The sequence below is a fragment of the Lepidochelys kempii genome, chromosome 3 (genome assembly GCF_965140285.1).
Source record: "Lepidochelys kempii isolate rLepKem1 chromosome 3, rLepKem1.hap1, whole genome shotgun sequence".
Taxonomy (NCBI): domain Eukaryota; kingdom Metazoa; phylum Chordata; order Testudines; family Cheloniidae; genus Lepidochelys; species Lepidochelys kempii.
The window spans coordinates 186,781,715-186,804,105 of NC_136382.1; the positions used below are offsets into that span (position 1 = coordinate 186,781,715).

The 22,391-nt window shown below is 44.4% G+C and overlaps 1 protein-coding gene across 9 annotated transcripts in view; it reads right to left on the reverse strand.

The window, feature by feature from the left end:
- Positions 1-22,391, reverse strand: part of CCDC88A (coiled-coil and HOOK domain protein 88A) — a 359,905-nt gene that overhangs the window by 95,987 nt on the left and 241,527 nt on the right. For all 9 annotated transcript variants that reach the window (XM_073339323.2, XM_073339320.2, XM_073339322.2 and 6 more), the window contains one exon: positions 11,558-11,742. In XM_073339323.2, coding sequence (XP_073195424.1) covers positions 11,558-11,742 — 185 coding nt within the window. The remainder of the gene's footprint in view (positions 1-11,557; positions 11,743-22,391) is intronic.

Consider the following 22,391-nt stretch of genomic DNA (forward strand, 5'->3'; position numbering starts at 1 on the left):
AAACATATTAAAATTCATCCAGAGATGACTATGAACATAAATGACTATTCTTATCGAGGTGAAGTGAAAAGATTATAATTATTATTTTTGTTTTCCATATGTGTTATACGGCCCGATCTAACACCTGTTAAAGTCAATGGAAAGATTCTCATTGACTTCAATGGAGCTGGATCAAGTCCATAAGTTTGTATTTAAGATCTGGCAAATATTACAATCTCTATCCCACCTAAAATAAGCTTTAATCTAAAAATTAAAAAAATCTAGCCCACTTTGTTGTAAAGATAGCCTTCAATATGGAAAATATTGTTTGGTTTGAAAGTTTCCTGAAAATCATGAACTATTCATGAAGATTTTTTGAAACATCTCAGTCGCTCCACACTTGACCTGTATTTTCAACTGCTATGTGACCAAGATCCTACCTTCCATGATTATTCCTGGCATCTGGAATCTTCACAACACTAGTTCACCTGAAGCACAGAGAGTTCCTTTATCCTATTTTGCAATTATTTTATTTATTAACAGATCTATTCTTTTATAACAGAAATTGGACAAATTGGAGAGAGTCAAGAGGAGAGCAACAAAAATAATAAAAGGTTTAGAAAATCTGACCTAAGAGGAAAGGTTAAGGAAAGTAGACATGTTTAGTCTTGAGAAAAGAAGACTGAAGGGTGACCTGATAACAGTCTTCAAATATCTTATGGCTAAAGAGTACTGTGATCAAATGTTCTCCATGCCCCCTGGAGGTAGGGCAAGAAGTAATGGGCTTAATCTGCAGTAAGGGAGATTCAGGTTAGTTAGGAAAAACTTTCTACCTGTAAGATAGTTAAGCTCTGGAATATGCTTCCAAGGGAAGTTGTGCAATCCCCATCATTGGAGGTTTTTAAGAACAGGTTAGACAAACACCTGTCAGGGATAATCTAGGTTTACTTCATTCTGCCTCAGCACAGGAGTCTGGACTTGATGACTTCTCAAGATCCCTTCCATCCCTACAGCGCTATGATTCTATGAAATCTTACAAAACTTGTTTTACAACTTAAATAGAGATAAACTCAGTATACACAAAATAAACAATTATAAATTGGCTTAATGAAGTCCCTAAAGCTGTACTGAGGTGGCCTGCTGCTAATAGTTGCTTTCTTCAGCTTTATGGTATTGATCACAAATTGTGGTTGATGCTTTTCTCCTTTTCGTCGTCTTGTCTGTTTGTAGTGTCAGTTAAAGTATTTGTGTACATCTACACCACATACTTCTTCTAGCAGCATGTAGTGTACGTACATGTTTAGCCCCTTTGATGGGAGGTCTACCCCACACAAGGCTTGAAAGGATTGCACCTGGAGGAGGAGCCAGGGAGCAGGGGTTGATTAAATGAAGCTCAGCTGGGTAAGAACAAGAAGGACCTGTATAAAGCCCAGGATCTGGTAGCAGAAGGGGGGCTGCAGGGAAGTAATCTGCAATCACTCCCTGGAAGAAGGGAGGTGTGTTGGAGCTATAGAGAGCAGTCTACACTTACACCCTGGGGGGAAGGAGTTTGAGCTGGTACACCCAAAAGGGTGGGGTGAACTAGAAGCTGTAAGAAGGAGTCCAGGGAAGGAGCAACAAGGGCAGAGAGAAAGCATACCACAGTTATCAGGTACAGGGTCCCTGGACTGGAACCTGGAGCATTGGATGGGTCCGGGTTCTCATACTGGCCACTGGGGAAGTGGCACCATCTGGACAGTGCTGGAGAAGACTGCCTGAGACTGTGTCATAAATATAAAGGGAAGGGTAAACCCCTTTAAAATCCCTCCTGGCCAGAGGAAATATCCTCTCACCTGTAAAGGGTTAAGAAGCTAAAGGTAACCTCGTTGGCACCTGACCAAAATGACCAATGAGGAGACAAGACACTTTCAAAAGCTGGGAGGAGGGAGAGAAACAAAGGGTCTCTGTCTGTCTGTATGCTGCTTTTGCCAGGGATAGAGCAGGAATGGAGTCTTAGAACTTTTAGTAAGTAATCTAGCTAGGTATGTGTTAGATTATTATTTCTTTAAATGGCTGAGAAAAGAGTTGTGCTGAATAGAATGACTATTCCTGTCTGTGTGTCTTTTTTGTAACTTAAGGTTTTCCCTAGAGAGATTCTCTTTGTTTTGAATCTAATTACCCTGTAAGGTATCTACCATCCTGATTTTACAGAGGGTGATTCCTTTACTTCTATTAAAAGTCTTCTTGTAAGAAAACTGAATGCTTTTTCATTGTTCTAAGATCCAAGGGTTTGGGTCTGTGGTCACCCATGCAAATTGGTGAGGATTTTTACCAAACCTTCCCCAGGAAGTGGGGTGAAAGGATTGGGAGGATTTTGGGGGGAAAGACGTGTCTAAACTACGTTTCCCAGTAAACCCAGTTAAAGTTTGGTGGTGGCAGTGGAAATTCCAAGGGCAAAGGGTAAAATTAATTAGTACCTTGGGGAAGTTTTAACCTAAGCTGGTAAAAGTAAGCTTAGGAGGTTTTCATGCAGGCCCCCACATCTGTACCCTAGAGTTCAGAGTGGGGAAGGAACCTTGACAGTGTGGAAGGACTTTGGGTAAGCCCTAGAAGGGGAAACCACGTAGTGACCCAGCTGGAGGGCTGAGTCATGAAGAGGAGGCTGCAGTTTCTGGAGTAAGAGGGGCTGCAGGGCAAGATAGGACAGGTGAAGACACAACCAGAGGAGGGTGCAACAGCTGGCAGAGCTATTCCCCAGGACGGTCAGGAGGAGGCACCACTGGAAGTGAGTAGAACACAATTATAAATAGCAGGTTAGCCAGCGAGGCATGGCTTAGGCGAGTAAAGACACCCCTGAAGGGTGAGGATATGTACATGAGTATGTACCCGAAATGGCTAACTGATGTCTCCCCATCCACACTGCTAATTTTAGCAGTGTAATGTCCCACTACCAGAACCTTTACCCAGCAGTGGGGAATGGCTCTGGAAGGGGAAGGCAACGGGGAAAGGCTCAGGCAGCTCCCCCTGCTGGAGCCCTTCCCCACCGCAGGTACAGACTGGCATCAGGGAAAGGCTTTGGCAGCTCCCTGGTGCTGAAGCCCTTCTCCTCCACAGGGAAAAACTTCAGCAGCAGGGAAAGGCTCTGTCGGGGGGAAGGAGTCTTGCTCTGGCAAGGGGAAGGCAGGAGGTTTTTCTCATTGCAGTGAAAGACTCCAGCAGTGGGGAGCACCTGAAGTGTTTCCCCACTGCCAAGTCTTTCACTGACAAATACAGCTAAACACTACAGTGGGGACGAAGTTTGATTTTCACAGTGCTGTGCAGCTACATATTCACTACATGCCGGTGACGCTGTGTGTAGTGTAGACATAGCTTCTGCGTCCCTTTATCCTGATCACCTTAACTACATTATCTGCATTGTGATGGTCTGGAGAGGCCACTTATTAAATTATTTTAGCAAACTGAAGGAAAGATGAGGAGATCTCCTTATCCTCTTATTCTGTTAGAGTTTACCCTGTCTCTGGATAATGGTAAACCATCTCCATCTGGACTTTTATCTCAAGGAATCATAAGTATACATTTTTTGTCTATAAAATAGGCCACATTTTACTAGATGATGGATATTTCAAAAATTTTCCTTAGGAAAGATTCCCTTTGCTGCTACAAGGCATTCACTGCTTCCCTGCCCACGCTTTCATTTCTACAAATTATACATTATACTCTATATATTTTTAAAGAATTAAGGATAAACTTTTCCTGAAAAGGGTACTTTATATATGGAGTTATTTTGCCAAATGGTGCTGCTGCCTCCCACCTTGGTTATGAGAATGCATAATTATTTAAATGTGGAAACAAATGAACATATTTCCTAGTCCCCCACTCCTTTTGTTTGCAAGCACCTGCATCCACAGGGCACAGGCTTTATCACAGGCAAAGTGAGAAATTTTTGGGCAAACACTTGTTAAAACTGACAGCACACCATTTCACCAATATTTCTAATAATGGCTTCAGACCACCATTATTCTCACATCAAGTGGTGAACCAGCCACCACATATGGGGAACTCACTCAGTTTTTCTAGAGTCCATCCTTCCACTACAGACCAAAGATTACAATATCTGGCATCTTATCCCTCAGATCTGCCACAAGGATAGATACTATAGGAAGTAATAAAATAATTATGTGAGAAATATAATTCAGACAGGACACTTCTCTCATTCACATACCACTAAGGGCCAAACATACCAATCACATCCACATTCACCATTCATATGAAGGCTGAAAACTCCCCTATACCTATCCTATTCTCTCTCCTCATGGGCTGGTGACATCCAACCTTCAAATGAAGTTCTAAGATTCATCTTTACCTCAATCTATGGACTCTGACCACAAATCCCATAGTATTCTTGGGCTAAGTGAAGTCTTTACTTCTGCCCTTCCTAGAGGGAAGACAGCATGTACAGTAGCTGAGAGGGATGAGGTGTGGAACATGCTTTCAGAAGTCTTAAAAGAGCTACACTCCAATGTATCCAAACAGAACCCAAAACACCAAAAAAGAAAATCAACCTTCTGCTGGTGGCATCTGACTTAGATGATGAAAGTGAATATGCATTGATCTGCACTGTTCTGGATCATTATCGAACAGAACCCGTCATCAGCATGGACGCATGTCTTCTGGAATGGTGGTCAAATGAGGAGACATGAATCTTTAGTGCATCTGGCACATAAATATTTTGCAACACTGCCTACAACAATGCCATGTGAACGCCTGTTCTCACTTTCAGGTGACATTGTAAATAAGAAGTGGGCAGCATTATCTCCTGCAAATGTAAACAAATATTTTTGTCTTACTGATTGCCTGATCAGGAAGTAGGACTAAGTGGACTTGTAGGCTCTAAAGTTTGACATTGTTTTGTTTCTGAGTGCAGGGTTTTTTTGTACGTAATTCTACATTTGTAAGTTCAACTTTCATGATAAAAAGATTGCACTAAAGTACTTGTATTAGGTGAATTGAAAAATACTGTTTCTTTTGTTTATCATTTTTACAGTGCATATATTTGTAATAAAAAAAAAAATAAAGTGAGCACTGTACACTTTGTATTCTGTGTTGTAACTGAAATCAATATATTTGAAAATGTAGAACACATCGAAAAATATTTAAATGGTATTCTATTTTTTAAAAGTGCGATTAATCATGATGAATGTTTTTAATCGCTTGAGAGTCCTAGCTATTAACATAATTTTATATGGCAATATAAAAGCTTAACTCTATTTTGACATTTGTTGTCTGGTAATGTATTACTGATGAGAGCAAGAGTTTATGACACCTGCTCATTTGAAGATTACATCTGACCACAATTTTTGTAACAGGTAACGAGATGAATATGCTAAATTAACTATCTTGTGTTTAGTTGCAGAAGTGTTGCAAATTGAAAAGGTAAATCTCTTGAAAATCTGCTATAAGGGAAAAATCTGGAAAGGCGAATTCCCCAAACTTACTCAAGTCTCAACTGCTAAAATTATTTCAACTGTCCCTGGGATCCAGATAACTGTCTCACTGATACCAATGTTCTATTCAATCTGTTCAAAATTCCAATCTGATAATTTTATATTATGAGGCTGGGGTGCTGGGTACCTTAATACATCATAAGAGAAGTTTGTTGTGGAACAATTATAAAAAGGCCCAAAAATAGAGGTATCCCTCAAAATGCAACACAGGGAAAATTAATACAATTTTTTTTTGGTAATGATCTGCAAACATAATGTTGGACTTTGAGTAAAAGCCCTTTGAAAACCCATGTTTAAAGAAGATAAAGAAAATACTGACATTTTGAGGGTGTGGCACTTTTTAGAATAATATACACAACATAGTGGATTACGATACCGAAACATAAACATGAGGAACTGCTAAATGGTACGATTAAGATCCTTGTTAGTTATACTATAATAATTTACAGTTATGGATAATGAATGAGTTTAGATGAGACAACACTTACGCCAAGGCCTTGCTGGCATAAGTGTGGTTTTCCCAGTTTTTTCTCCACTTGTAGAGATTTGCTTAAAATTATGTTATTGCTCACAGGACAAAAGTAATATGTTGTGCTGGTAGATGTTAGGTAAAACATAAACAAATTTGAAAGGATAAAAAGCCCACTCTACTGGGAAAACCCAGAAGCAGGGTGAGACAGAAACAGAATAACTAACAGCAAATGTGTAAATTGTAGCTTGGACATGCATATTGTACAGGTTATCTAAAACAAATACTACATGTACTTAATGCTGATTTAAGAAAGGTTCATAAATATGTAATGAGGAAATAAATAAATAAAAATTAAAAAAGACGCTAGATACTATTTTCTTTTACTAGTTGAGAAACTGAAAGAACGGGACTGATGGACCAGGCTGGAGATAAGAGGCGGCAATGACCATCACGAAGTACCAGAGAAGTTTCCAGTGCCCCAGAATGCAGTAACTTGAGCCTGCTATAGTATTTTGAGATCACATATGAGCACCCTCCAATGGCTGCAGAGAGAATGCAACCAAGTTCAACAGGATGCTGGAGGGAAGAGCAATTGATGGTAAATGAAGAGTGAGGGAAGGGGAGAGTTTGAAAAGCCCACTCCCCAGCTACCAGAGGGTGTGTGTGAGGGTATTAAAAGAGAGAGTCCCAAGTCTCAAACTACTTACCACTTGAAGTAAGGAAGGAATGAAGGAAGCTGCAAGAGCACCCTGTGAAGGAGCAGGCCATAAGGGCTAAAAAGCAGACGCAAGAGACACAACAGGGGGAACCACCATAGGTGCACCAGACAGAAACTGTTCAAGGAAACCAGCCAATGGAGAAGAGGGTAAAGAAATCTGAACTTGTAGAGCCATTACCCCTCTTAGGGCCTGGAGCCTGCAGAACTTGTGCAGGGTCCACAGGGATGGGGAGGTTTAATCATAGAATCATAGAATATCAGGGTTGGAAGGGACCCCTGAAGGTCATCTAGTCCAACCCCCTGCTCGAAGCAGGACCAATTCCCAGTTAAATCATCCCAGCCAGGGCTTTGTCAAGCCTGACCTTAAAAACCTCTAAGGAAGGAGATTCTACCACCTCCCTAGGTAACGCGTTCCAGTGTTTCACCACCCTCTTAGTGAAAAAGTTTTTCCTAATATCCAATCTAAACCTCCCCCCCTGCAACTTGAGACCATTACTCCTCGTTCTGTCATCTGCTACCATTGAGAACAGTCTAGAGCCATCCTCTTTGGAACCCCCTTTCAGATAGTTGAAAGCAGCTACCAAATCCCCTCTCATTCTTCTCTTCTGCAGACTAAACAATCCCAGTTCCCTCAGCCTCTCCTCATAAGTCATGTGTTCCAGACCCCTAATCATTTTTGTTGCCCTTCGCTGGACTCTCTCCAATTTATCCACATCCTTCTTGTAGTGTGGGGCCCAAAACTGGACACAGTACTCCAGATGAGGCCTCACCAATGTTGAATAGAGGGGAACGATCACGTCCCTCGATCTGCTCGCTATGCCCCTACTTATACATCCCAAAATGCCATTGGCCTTCTTGGCAGCAAGAGCACACTGCTGACTCATATCCAGCTTCTCATTCACTGTCACCCCTAGGTCCTTTTCCGCAGAACTGCTGCCTAGCCATTTGGTCCCTAGTCTGTAGCGGTGCATTGGATTCTTCCATCCTAAGTGCAGGACCCTGCACTTATCCTTATTGAACCTCATCAGATTTCTTTTGGCCCAATCCTCCCATTTGTCTAGGTCCTTCTGTATCCTATCCCTCCCCTCCAGCGTATCTACCACTCCTCCCAGTTTAGCATCATCTGCAAATTTGCTGAGAGTGCAATCCACACCATCCTCCAAATCATTTATGAAGATATTGAACAAAACCGGCCCCAGGACCGACCCTTGGGGCACTCCACTTGATACCGGCTGCCAACTAGACATGGAGCCATTGATCACTACCCGTTGAGCCCGACAATCTAGCCAGCTTTCTACCCACCTTATACTGGAGTACAATCTCTTTATCATGAAAGTTGAACTTACAAATGTAGAATTATGAACAAAAAATAATTGCATTAAAAAGTAAAACAATGTAAAACTTTAGAGCCTACAAGTCCACTCAGTCTTACCTCTTGTTCAGCCAATCGCTAAGACGAACAAGTTTGTTTACTTTTATGGGAGATAATGTTGCCTGCTTCTTATTTATAATGTCACCTGAAAGTGAGAGCAGCCATTCGTATGGCATATTTGTAGCCGGTGTTGCAAGGTATTTACGTGCCAGATGTGGTATATATTTGTATGCCCCTTCATGCTTCAGCCACCATTCCAGAGGACATGCTTCCATGCTGAAGATGCTCGTTTAAAAAATGTGTTAATTACATTTGTGACTTAAGTCCTTGAGGGAGAATTGCATGTCTCCTGCACTGTTTTACCTGCATTCTGCCATATATTTCATGTTATAGCACTCTCGGATGATGACCCAGAACGTTTGTTTTAAGAATGCTTTCTGTCAAGGTTCCTCCCCCACTCTGAACTCTAGGGTACAGATGTGGGGACCTGCATGGAAAACCTCCTAAGCTTTATCTTTACCAGCTTAGGTCAAAACTTCTCCAAGGTACAAAATATTCCACCCGTCATCCTTGGATTGGCCGCTACCACCACCAAACTAATACTGGTTACTGGGGAAGAGCTGTTTGGACGTGTCTTTCCCCCCAAAATACTTCCCAAAACCTTGCACCCCACTTCCTGGACAAGGTTTGGTAAAAAGCCTCACCAATTTGCCTAGGTGACTACAGACCCAGACCCTTGGATCTTAAGAACAATGAACAATCCTCCCAACACTTGCACCCCCCCTTTCCTGGGAAATGTTGGATAAAAAGCCTCACCAATTTGCATAGGTGACCACAGACCCAAACCCTTGGATCTGAGAACAATGAAAAAGCATTCAGTTTCTTACAAGAAGACTTTTAATAAAGTAGAAGTAAATAGAAATAAAGAAATCCCCCCCTGTAAAATCAGGATGGTAGATATCTTACAGGGTAATTAGATTCAAAAACATAGAGAACCCCTCTAGGCAAAACCTTAAGTTACAAAAAAGATACACAGACAGAAATAGTTATTCTATTCAGCACAATTCTTTACTCAGCCATTGAAAGAAATCATAATCTAACACATACCTAGCTAGATTACTTACTAAAAGTTCTAAGACTCCATTCCTGGTCTATCCCCGGCAGAAAACCAGCATATAGACAGACACACAGACCCTTTGTTTCTCTCCCTCCTCCCAGCTTTTGAAAGTATCTTGTCTCCTCATTGGTCATTTTGGTCAGGTGCCAGCGAGGTTACCTTTAGCTTCTTAACCCTTTACAGGTGAGAGGAGCTTTCCCCTGGCCAGGAGGGATTTCAAAGGGGTTTACCCTTCCCTTTATATTTATGACACTTTCACTGCAGATTTGACGAAATGCAAAGAAGGTGCCAATGTGAGATTTCTAAAAATAGCTACAGCACTCGACCCAAGGTTTAAGAATCTGAAGTGCCTTCCAAAATTTGAGAAGGACAAGGTGTGGAGCATGTTTTCTGAAGTCTTAAAAGAGCAACATTCCAATGCAGAGACTACAGAACCCGAAGCACAAACGAAGAAAATCAACCTTCTGCTGGTGGCATCTGACTTAGATGATGAAAATGAACATGCGTCGGTCTGCACTGCTTTGGATCGTTATCAAGCAGAACACATCATCAGCGTGGACGCATGTCCTCTGAAATGGTGGTCAAAGCATGAAGGGACATCTGAATCTTTAGTGCATCTGGCATGTAAATACCTTGCAACACCATGCCATGCAAACGCCTGTTCTCACTTTCAGGTGACACTATAAACAAGGAGCAGGCAGCATTATCTCCTGCACATGTAAGCACACTTGTTCGTCTGAGCGATTGGCTGAACAAGTAGTAGGACGAATGGAGAGGACTTGTAGGCTCTAAAGTTTAATGTTTTATTTTTGAATGCAAGTATTTTTTGTGCATAATTCTACATTTGTAACTTCAACTTTCATGATAAAGAGATTTTACTCCAGTATTTGTATTAAGTTAATTGAAAAATACTATTTCTTTTATTTTTACAGTGCTAATATTTATAATAAAAATAAATATAAAGTGAACACTGAGTACTTTGAATTCTGTGTTGAAACTGAAATCAATATATCAGAAAATGTGGAAACCATCCAAAAATATATAAATAAATGGTATTCTATTATTGTTTGATAATTTATTATTAATTTTTTTAATCGTGATTTATTTATTTTTTATCACTTGACAGCCCTAGTCAAGAGCTACACTCCATGCTTCCAGGAAAGAGGCATGAAAAAAGACTGAAGGGCTGGCGGTGGACTCAGCCTATTAAGTCTTTTGAGTCAGGCACTTAGGCTTTCATTATGATTTGTCTCCGTACTTCCGGGTAATTGGTGCTGTAACATCAGCTGTTCTGTTCTTCCAGCAAGAGAGGTACAAAGTGAGATGCTCAACAAAATTCAATTTAAGAATATACTTGGTGACTTCTTCAGTATCTATGAAACTGGGAGCTTTTAAAACTAGATTCTTTATACTGGTTCATATTTATTAAGTTCATCACGATAAATATCTTAGCATCTCTAAATATCAGGAGATATGCTGTGTTTTATGTATCTTTTCTAAGACTGGAAACTGAAGTTAATGTTGAAAAAGTAACAGTACAACAAAGAAAAAAAGAAAACATTATAGTTTTACAAACACAGACATCAGAAATCCAAGAAATTCTAGGTTAAGTTTAAATTCAAAACAAAATAACCTTCAACAAATCCAATGTTGTGAAGTATGGAAATTTCTAGTTAAAGTACTACGAACAACCTAACTTTGCCCCTTGCTTCCCTACACAAACATACATACACAGCTCAACCACCTAGCTCAACACAGCCCACACTTAGTTCAACCATTATTCAGCAAAAAAGTTCGTACTGATGCTGAAAATAGAGCTGGCTGAAACCTTTACAGAGTTCCTGAGCTGTGCAGAAACAGCCATGATAGATATTCCACACTTTAGTTAGTCACTAGTGAACAAGTCCAAAACAAAACCACCCAGTTCTCTCTAAATTAGTTCTATGCACTAAATCACATCAAGGACTCTTAAGTCAAACAAGTTTCTAGGCCAAGCTGTTCTGAAAATATAATGTGACAAAGATATGCCATTAAAATAGATGTTACAATAATTTTCAGAAAGTTAAGTTCCACACATGTCAGATTCACTGCAACAGTTTCATCAAAATTCCACTTTGGCTAAAGACCACAGATGCAAAATCTTAAATACAAACAACTTTTTTTTTGAGAGAGAGAGAGATTGTAGCAAAGGGGGCAAAATCAGATTCAGAATGGAAAGCCTGATTTAGTCTTAATTATGAAAAGACTAATCTCTCTCTCTCTCTCTCACTCACACACACACACACACACACACACACAAAACACTTTAGCACATGTGAGTAATGCATCCATCCCAAACTCATGCTGATAAAACCTGACATACCACACCTTTTATAGTCTATTTGATCATATTATACATGCACATATTGAGGGTTACCTTTTTGCTAAGTCTTTGGTTTTCTTTTTCCATTTTTAGAATCTTTGAATTACAGCCTTCTAGAGAACCCATTATATTTTGTAGCTCTTCCACCGTCTTCAGCAAACTCTGATTTTCCATTTCCAGCTTAAGCAATCTACTTGATGTCAATTCATTCACTTCATGGCCAAGTGACTTTCGTGGCACTGTAAGATTTAAAAGAAATGGAGCTTACTTATCATTAACTGAAGAACTTTGAGGTGAGCCTGTGCATTTTTAGACTTCTGGGATAAAAAGGCCTGCACCACGATCCTCCAAAATCTTCTAGTCAGCATTGTTTGTTGGGGCCACTCACACATCTCTCCCCCCCACCTAAGAACACCTACGAAATTGTGGATGAAGGAGGACTGAAAAAAAATGATTACTAACCTTTCTGTAACTGTTGTTCTTTGAGATGTGTTCCTCATGTCCATTCCACTTTAGGTGTGCACGTGCCACATGCACAGTTGCTGAAGATTTCCCCCTCAGTGGTATCTGTCAGGCCGGCCAGCTCCTCTCAGTTCTTTCTTGCTGGCTATCTCTGACCAAGGGGCAGAAGGGTGAATTGTGGAATGGACATGAGCAACACATCTCAAAGAACAACAGTTACAGAAATGTCAGTAACTGTTTTTTCTTTGAGTGTTTGCTCATGTTCATCCCATGTTAGGTGACGCCCAAGCAGTACCTTAGGAGATGGGCTCGGAGTTCCTAGACATATGGAATGCAAGACTGCTCTATCAAACCTGACATCATCTGTAGCCTTCCGGGTAACGGTGTAATGGTATGAAAAAGTATGCACCGATGATCAAGTCACTGCTCTACAAATATCCTAGATTGGGACCTGGGCCAGAAACGCTGCTGAGAACACTTGAGCTCTTGTCGAGTGGGTGGTCAAGAGAGCAGGAGGCAGGGCACACACCTCCTCACAGAATGTGCAAATGCAGGAAGTGATCCATGATGAAATTCTTTGGACCAAAATTGGCAGGCTTTTTGTCGTCTGCTATTGTCACAAAGAGCTGCGTAGACTTGCAGAACGGTTTGGTCCTTTCTCTATAGAAAGCCACGGCCTGCCTAACATCCAGCATGTGGAAACGCTGCTCCTCCCTATTCGTGAGCAGTTTTGGGAAGAATACTTGCAAGAAGACAGTAATGAGGCTATGGAACTGCGAAACCATCTTCGGGAGGAACGCGGGGTGGGGAAGTTGTACCTTGTCCTTAAAGAACACTGTATAAGGGGGTTCTGATGTAAGGACCCTGATATCTCAGACTCTCCTGGCCAAGGTAATTGCTACCAGGAAGGTGACCTTCCAGAAGATGTACAACAAGGGGCATGATGCCAGCGGCTCATAGAGAGGGCCTGAGAGTCTTAACAGGACCAGGTTCAGGTCCCATGGTGGAACGGGTTCACGAATCTGAGGGTATAGTCCCTCTAAGCCCTTGAGGAAGTGAATAGACATTTTGTGAGGAAAAAAACAACCTTCCATCCACCAAAGGGTGGAAGGTGGAAATGGCCACTAGGTGTACCTTAATCAATGAAATGGCTAGGCCCTGCTGTTTCAGATGAAGCAGATACTCCAGCATGGACTGGAAAGGTGACCTACCAGGTGAGAGGCCTCACTGGGACGACCACATGGAGAAACGTTTCTACTTGGCAAGGTAAATCGCTCTAGTAGATGGTTTCCTACTGCATAGCAATACCTGGTGGACTTGCTTCACTGCATTTAACCATGGAGCTTCTGCGCGGTCAGGTGGAGGGCCTTGAGGTTTGGGTGGAGAATCAGCGGTGATTTTGCCAGATCAGGTATGAGGGGGAGGGAATGGCATCGGGGTCACAATAGGTCCAATAACGTGCCAAACCAGTGCTGGTGTGGCCATGCTAGGACTATAAGAATAAAAGATGGTTACTTTTTGTAACTGTTGTTCTTCAAGATGTGTTGTTCATGTCCATTCCATTGTAGATGTGTGCGCTTGCCACATGCACTGGTGGTGGAAGTTTTTCACGCAGTGTTAGCCATAGGGGACCAACTCTGGTGCCCTCTGGAATGGCGCCCGTATGCCCCAGTATAACGGGCACCGCCTGCTCCCCCATCCCTCAGTTCCTTCTTGCCGGAACTCCAACACAGGGGAAGGTGGGTGGGTCCTGGAATGGACATGAGCAACACATCTTGCAAAACAACTGTTACAAAAGGTAACCATCTTTTCTTCTTCAAGTGCTTGCTCATGTCCATTCCATTGTAAGTGACTCCCAAGCAGTACCATGGGAGGCAAGTAGGAGTTCATGGACATGTTGATTGCAACACAGCTCTGCCAAATCCAGTGTCATCTCTGGCTTGATGAGTGGTGGCATAATGTGTTGTGAATGTGTGTACCGAAGACCATGTCCTGGCCCTGCAGATGTCCTGGATAGGAACGTGCACCAGGAAGGCAGCTGAAGACGACAGAGTCCAGTCAAATTAGCCTTCATTATTGGTGGAAGCACAGCCTGCTCCAACTCGTAACAAGTATGGATGCTATTTATGATCCAATTCCAAATCCCCCGAGGACACCAGAAAACCCTTCATCCTGTTAGCTACTGCAATAAAGAGCTTGGTCGACATGCGGAAGGGCTTGGTGCACTCCAGGTAGAATGCCAGGGTGTGCCTGACATCTAGAGTGTGTAGCCACCTCTCCTCAATGATTGTGTGAGGCTTTGGAGAGAACACTGGGAGGAAGATATAAAATCACAGAAGATTAGAGCTGGAAGAGACCTCAGGAGGTCATCTAGTCCAACCCCCTGCTCAAAGCAGGACCAACACCAACTAAATTATCCCAGCCAAGGCTTTGTCAAGCCAGGCCTTAAAAACTGCTAATGATAGAGATTCCACCACCTCCCTAGGTAACTCATTCCAGTGCTTTACCACCCTCCTAGTGAAATAGCTTTTCCTAATATCCAACCTAGACCTCCCCCACTGCAACTTGAGACCATTACTCCTTGTTCTGCCATCTGAGAACAGCCGAGCTTCATCCTCTTTGAAACCCCCCTTCAGGTAGTTGAAGGCTGCTATCAAATCCCCAGTCACTCATCTCTTTTGCAGACTAAATAAGCCCTGTTCCCTCAGCCTTTCCTCGTAAGTCATGTGCCCCAGCCCCCTAATCATTGTCATTGCCCTCCGCTGGACTCTCTCCAATTTGTCCTCATCATTTCTGTAGCGAGGGACCCAAAATTGGACGCAATACTTCAGATCTGGCCTCACCAGTGCCAAAGAGAGGGGAAAAAATCACTTCCCTCGATCTGCTGGCAATTCTCCTACTAATGCAGCTCAATATGCCGTTAGCCTTCTTGGCGACAAGGGCACACTGTTGACTCATATCCAGCTTCTTGTCCACTGTAATCCCCAGGTCCTTTTCTGCAGAACGCCACTTAGCCAGCCTGTAGCAGTGCATGGGATTCTTCTGTCCTCAGTGAAGGACTCTGCACTTGTTCTTGTTGAACCTCATCAGATTTCTTTTGGCCCAATCCTCTAATTTGTCTAGGTCACTCTGGACCCATTCCTACCCTCCAGCATATCTACCTCTCCCTCCAGCTTAGTGTCAACCGCGAACTTGCTGAGGGTGCAATCCATCCCATCATCCAGATCATTAATTAATATGTTGAACAAAACCAGCCCCAGGAGTGACCCCTGGGACACACTGTTTGATACCAGCAGCCAACTATAAATCAAGCAGTTGATCACTACCCACTGAGCCCAACGATCTAGCCAGTTTTCTATCCACCGTATAGTCCATTCATCCAATCCATACTTCTTTAACTTCCTGGCAGGAATACTGTGGGAGACAGTATCAAAAGCTTTGCTGAAGTCAAGGTATATCACATCTACTGCTTTCCCGATATCCACAGAGCCAGTTATCTCACCATAGAAGGCAATCCAGTTGGTCATGCATGACTTGCTCTGTCAAGGGTACTTTCCCCACTCTGAACTCTAGGGTACAGATGTGGGGACCTGCATGAAAGACCCCCATAAGCTTATTCTTACCAGCTTAGGTTAAAACTTCTCCAAGGCACAGATTTCTTTCTTGCCTTGGGAACCAGCTTAGGTTAAAAACCTGATACGCTGCCACCACCAAGCGATTTAAACGAAGAACAGGGAAAGAGACCACTTGGAGATGTCTTTCCCCAAAATATCCCCCCAAGCCCTACACCCCCTTTCCTGGGGAAGGCTTGATAATAATATCCTCACCAATTGGTACAGGTGAACACAGACCCAAACCCTTGGATCTTAAGAACAATGAAAAAGCAATCAGGTTCTTAAAAGAAGAATTTTATTTAAAGAAAAGGTAAAAGAATCACGTCTGTAAAATCAGGATGGTAAATACTTTACAGGGTAATCAGATTCAAAACATAGAGAAACCCTCTAGGCAAAATCTTAAGTTACAAAAAGACACAAAAACAGGAATACACATTCCCTCCAGCACAGCGAATTTCACAAGTCAAAAAAACAAAAGAAAATCTAATGCATTTTCTCGCTAGATTACTTACTAACTTTACAGGAGTTGGAAGGCTTGCATCCTTGATCTGTTCCCAGCAAAGGTATCACACAGACAGACAGACAAAAAACTCCCCCCCCCCTTCCAGATTTGAAAGTATCTTGTCCCCTCATTGGTCATTTTGGGTCAGGTGCCAGCGAGGTGACCTTAGCTTCTTAACCCTTTACAGGTGAAAGGATTTTGCCTCTGGCCAGGAGGGATTTTATAGCACTGTGTACAGAAAGGTGGTTACCCTTCCCTTTATATTTATGACATTTGCCCTTGGTGAATCCATGATGACTGTTCCTGATCACCTTCCTCTCCTCCAAGTGCTTCAAAATGGATTCCTTGAGGACCTGCTCCATTATTTTTCCAGGGACTGAGGTGAGGTTGACCGGTCTGTAGTTCCCCAGATTCTCCTTCTTCCCTTTTAAAAAACGGGCACTATATTTGCCATATATAAGATATTCTGACAGGTTTCAAGAGTAGCAGCCATGTTAGTCTGTATTCGCAAAAAGAAAAGGAGTACTTGTGGCACCTTAGAGACTAACAAATTTATCTGAGCATAAGCTTTCGTGAGCTACAGCTCACTTCATCGGATGCATTCAGTGGAAAATACAGTGAGGAGATTTATATACACACAGAACATGAAAAAATGGGTGTTATCATACACACTGTAAGGAGAGTGATCACTTAGGATGAGCTATTACCAGCAGGAGAGCCGGGGGGGGGGAACTTTTGTAGTGATAATCAAGGTGGGCCATTTCCAGCAGTTAACAGGAATGTCTGAGGAACAGTGGTGTGTGTGTGTGTGTGTGGGGGGGGGAAACAAGCATGGGGAAATAGTTTTACTTTGTGTAATGACCCATCCACTCCCAGTCTCTATTCAAGCCTAAGTTAATTGTATCCAGTTTGCAAATTAATTCCAATTCAGCAGTCTATCATTGGAGTCTGTTTTTGAAGTCTTTTTGTTGTAATATTGCGACTTTTAGGTCTGTAATTGAGTGACCAGAGAGATTGAAGTGTTCTCCAACTGGTTTATGAATGTTATAATTCTTGACATCTGATTTGTGTCCTATTATTCTTTTACGTAGAGACTGTCCAGTTTGACCAATGTACATGGCAGAGGGGCATTGCTGGCACATGATGGCATATATCACATTGGTAGATGTGCAGGTGAATGAGCCTCTGATATCACTACAACAGGTTTTCTTCTCCCCCCCCCCGCTCTCCTGCTGGTAATAGCTCATCTTAAGTGATCACTCTCCTTACAGTGTGTATGATAACACCCATTTTTTCATGTTCTGTGTGTATATAAATCTCTGTGTATAAAATGTATTTTCCACTGAATGCATCTGACGAAGTGAGCTGTAGCTCATGAAAGCTTATGGTCAAATAAATTGGTTAGTCTCTAAGGTGCCACAAGTACTCCTTTTCTTTATAAGATATTCTGGTTGATATGGAAGTGCGACACCACCTTTGGCAGCAAGACTGGATGGGGCTGCAGTTGGACTTTGTCCTTGTAAAATACTGTGTACGGGGACTCTGAAGTGAGGGCTTTAATTTCAGAGACACATCTCGCCAAGGTAATAGCTACAACAAGTGGGAAATGGAACAAGAAGCCATAGGCTCAAAGGGTGGATCCGTGAGCCTGGAGAGGACCAGGTTGAGGTCCCAATGGGGAACTGGGTCCCGAACCAGTTGAAAGAGTCTTTTAAGGCCCTTCAAGAACCTGATCAACGTCTCATGCGAGAAGACCAATCTATCCTGGGTACGAGGATGGAAGGCCGATATGGCAGCCAGGTGCACCATGATCGAAGAGAAGGTGAGACCCCGGTGCTTTAAAGTGAAGCAGGTAATCCAGGATGAACTGCAGAGACAACTGGGTTGGGGAGATATTCCACTCCAATGCCCAGGAGAAGGAACACTTCCACTTTGCCAGGTAAGTTGCTCTGGTGGAGGACTTTCTGCTCTCCAAGAGAACCTGCTGTACCTGACTAGAACAGAATTGTTCCTCTGGATTCAGCCATGCAGCATCCAAGCTGTGAGGTGGAGAGAGGTGAGGTTCGGGTGCAGAAGTCGACCGTGATCCTGCAAGACTAGGTCCGGGTGGCTGGCAAGTGGCCATGGGGCTGCAACAGCCAGGTCCATGAGCATGCCAAACCAATGCTGGCGAAGCCATGCTCAGGCAATCATAATGACCCATGCCTTGTCCCTCTTGATTTTTGAGAGGACTGCTGATGAGCGGAATTGGTGGGCAGGCGTACATCAGGTCCCTGAGCAAGACAGGAGAAAGGCATCGGATAGTGAGCCTCTGCCGAGACCTTGGAGAGCACAAAACTGATGACAGTTTCTGTTCTGTCTGGTACAGGTCCACTCAGGGAGCACACCACTTCTGGAAGAGTATTCGGACAACCTGCAAGCAAAGGGACCACTCGTAGTGAGAGAAGAAGGACCTGCTGAGGTGATCCATCACCGTGTTCTGGATGTTGGGGAGGTGCGAGGCTTCCAGGTAGGTTGCATGCTGGATGCAGAACTCCCAGCACAGAGCTGATGATCAAGCTTCCCCCGCCTGTTGACATAGAACACTGAGGCCGTGTTGTCTGTCTTTCACCACTCAGCCGGAGGGTTGGAGAAGGAAGACACTTCAAACCAGACAGATGGCTCTGAGCTCCCTGATGTTTATATGCAATGTGAGCTCCTTTTGAGACCACAACCCTTGAGTCCTCAGTGTACCGAGATGCGCTCCCCAACCAAGGTTGGATGCACCTGAAATCAGGGAGACCATGGGTTGCGGGCTTGTGAACGGCACACCTTCCAACACCAGAATTGGGTCAGACCACCACTGAAGAGAGGTAAGCACCCACGGAGGGATCGTGATGACCCTGTCTAGGTGATGTCTGTCTAGGGAGTAGATCGACACCAGCCACATCTGGAGGGCATGCAGCCTGAGTCTTGCATGTCAGACTACGTACATGCATGCTGCCATGTGCCCCAATAGTGTAAGACAGACCCTGGCAGTGGTGAGCAGATGGGCAGTGATGCTGGCAATCAGATCTGACTTTGCCCTGAACGTGGCCTCTGGCAGGAATGCTCTGTCTCAGAGAGAGTCAAGTACCACTCCGATAAACTCCATCCATTGGACCTGGATCAACATTGATTTTTGTTTGTTTATCAACAGGCCCAGAGCTTAACAAATGGCTTGCAACATCTCGACGCTGTGCTGGACCTGGACCGGCCGTTGATGAGTCAATCATCAAGGTACTGGTAAATCTGGATACCCCGACATCTGAGGTAGGCCACCACTACTGATATGTATTTTGTAAACACCACTGTTGCTGTTGCTAGGCCAAAAGGGAGCACTGCAAATTGGCATTGGGTGGTCCCAACTACGAAATGTAGGAACAGTCTGTGTCAGTGAAATATTGATATGTGAAAGTGAGCATCTTTCAGATCGAGGGCAGCATACCAGTCTCCTGGATCCAGGGAAGGAATGATGGAAGCCAAGGAGACCATGTGGAACTTCAACTTCTTGAGATACTTGTTGATGTTTCGCAGGTCGAGGATGGGGCGTAGGCCGCCCTTGGCTTTTGGGATAAAAAAATAGTGTGAATAAAATGCTTTCCCCCTCAAGTGCAGAGGGACTTCCTCCATGGCTCCCACCCACAGAAGGCCCTGCATTTGAGCGAGCAGATGCTCGTGAGAAGTATCCCTGAAGAGGGACGGGGACGGAGGGTGGGAGGGGTGGATAGAAATAAACTGGAAGGTATATCCCCCTGCTTCTGTACTGAGGACCCATTGGACCGATGTTACAGAAGCCCAGGCAGGGAGGAATGGGGACAGATAGTTGGAAAACAACATGGGAGCAGGATCCAGGACACAGACTGGAAGGTTGCTCTCAAGCACACCCTCAAAATGCCTGCTTGTTACCTGATTAGTTATGGGGGGAGCTCAAGTGAGCTGAAGGTGCTGGCTGATGGCCTTGCTGGCACTTATAGTCCTTGCCCTTCTTGTGGAAGGGCTCTGACCAAGGTTGGCTCCCAAACTGGTGGGGCTGTTGTCGCTTAAACCGCTTCCTCAGCGGTCCTGGCATGTAAAGGCCCAGGGAGTGTAAGGTAGCCCTAAAGTCTTTCAGGCCATGTAATTTACGGTCTGTTTGCTCCAAAAACAATGCCAGGCCATCGAATGGGAGGTCTTGGATGGATTGTTGAAGCTCCATCGATAGGCCCAATGACTGCAACCAGGACATCTACCTCATAGAAATGGCTGAAGCCATGACCCAGGCTGCAGAGTCTGCTGCATCTGAGGCCACTTGGAGCGCTGCCCTGGCCACAACTGTGCCCTCATTGAGGATATCCAGGAATTCCTTCCTGGGCTCCTCTGGCAGTGAATCTGTAAACTTGGCCATGGAATGCCAAATATTAAAATCATAACAGCCAAGTAAGGCCTGACGGTTGGCCACTCTCAGCTGGAGGCTGGATGTAGAATAATTTTTTCTACCAAAGAGATCGAGCCTCTTTGCCTCCTTGTTCTTAGGTGTTGTTCCCAGTTGGCCCTGCCTATCACACTCATTAGCTGCCAACACAACCAGTGAGCTTGGGGCAGGGTGGGTATAAAGATAGTCAGTACCTCTTACTGGGGACGTAGTATTTTCTTTCCACCCACTTGGAGATGGGGGGCAGGGAGGAGGGTGTCTGGCACAGGGCCTTAGTCATTTTCACCACTCCCTTGTGCACTGGCAATGCCACCTTGCTTCACTTAGCACACTGAACAGGGAGTCTGAGGGCTCTGCCAGCTCCTCGGCTTCCAGCCCCATGAGTCCTGGTGGGCTCTTGCATCATACTGGGGAACCGACTGAGAGGACCCCGTTATTGCCTCACTGGGGGGCGGGTGGGAGACTGTCACTGACTATATTTCAGAAGTCCCCAAGGCCAACCTATGCTCCTGCAATGGGTGGGGAAATCCCCAGGAGTTCCATAGTTGCCAATGAGCCGGTCACTGGCCCTGGGGCCATGCTGCCACTGGTGGCCCAGAGGGGAATACCGGTGCCTCCAGTGGGTGGTCTTGGCCTGCGGGAAGGGACTCCTCCTCACTGTCCGAGCCCGAGGAGGGAGAGACTTGACTGGAGGACCAGGACGGTACCAAGGCTAGCCTGTCTACCCCAATCCTGTTGGCTCTGGGTGCAGACCTCCATTGAGGACCTGTATGGGGGCGATGGTGCTGGTTGCCGCAACCCAGTGATCGGTGGCGGTGTTTGGAGGATCAGTGACGGTATCCTGGTGATCGACACCTCACACTTAAGAGAGTGATTCCGCTCTGTAGATTGGGAGTGGGAATGACAAGACCGATGTGTTGGAGACCATTGACATGCCCACGGTGAACTGTACTGGCAATCCGGCAACTGGTGAAGGGGCTCCGGGGACTGGCGTCTCAACCCTTCAGAACGGTGCCATGAGCAGCCTGAAAGGCCTCCGCCATGGATGGCACAGTGCCTCAACTGCTTCCTGGGGTGGAAGGCGGGTCATGAATTGGGCTTGACAGCTCAGCAGGCGTTGGATCCTGGCCACCATCCAGAGGGGAAAGGCTGCACTGAGTGGGTCTTTGCTCTCCTCCTACTCTCTCCTTCCCTTTACAGGATGTAGGAGAATGCCCCCTCCCAGCCTTCCTCTGCTTTTTAGCCGGTACCGGGGATGGGGATCAGTGCTGGTCAGAGGTCAGTGCTGGTGGCACGCTCTGCACTGAGGCCACAGTGGTTGGAGCAGAGTCCGATCTCATCAGTTCCGAGGCTGGTGGAGTCCATAAGGAGCACTCGGAGATGAATGTCCCGGTCTTTTTTGATCCATGGACTGAAGCTCTTGCAAATGCGACACTTGTCACTCACATGGGTTTCCCCTAAACACTTTAGGCCGCTTCTATGGGGATAACTGACAGCCATGGGTTTTTTGCAACAGTCACAAGGTTTGAAGCCTGGGGCCCAGGGCATGTCCCATTCCTAGACTGAGTCCTGCCTGCGACTATTTCTAACTTAACACTAAGGGAACTATTAACTATACAACTTTAAAACTATACTATATACTTTATAAAACTGTACTAAACTATACTATATACTTTAAAACTATACTATACACAACAAATTCACTACTAGGCACAGTAGAGACAGAAAGAAAAGCTTGCGAAGCAAGGAGATGTTCCAGCACCATCACCAGCGGTAAGAAGGAACTAAGCGAGGGGGGAGCCAGTGACGGCCCTTATACTAGCACATATGTGTGCCACTCCAGAGTTTCTTGAGATAACTGTTGAGGAAATGCAGGTC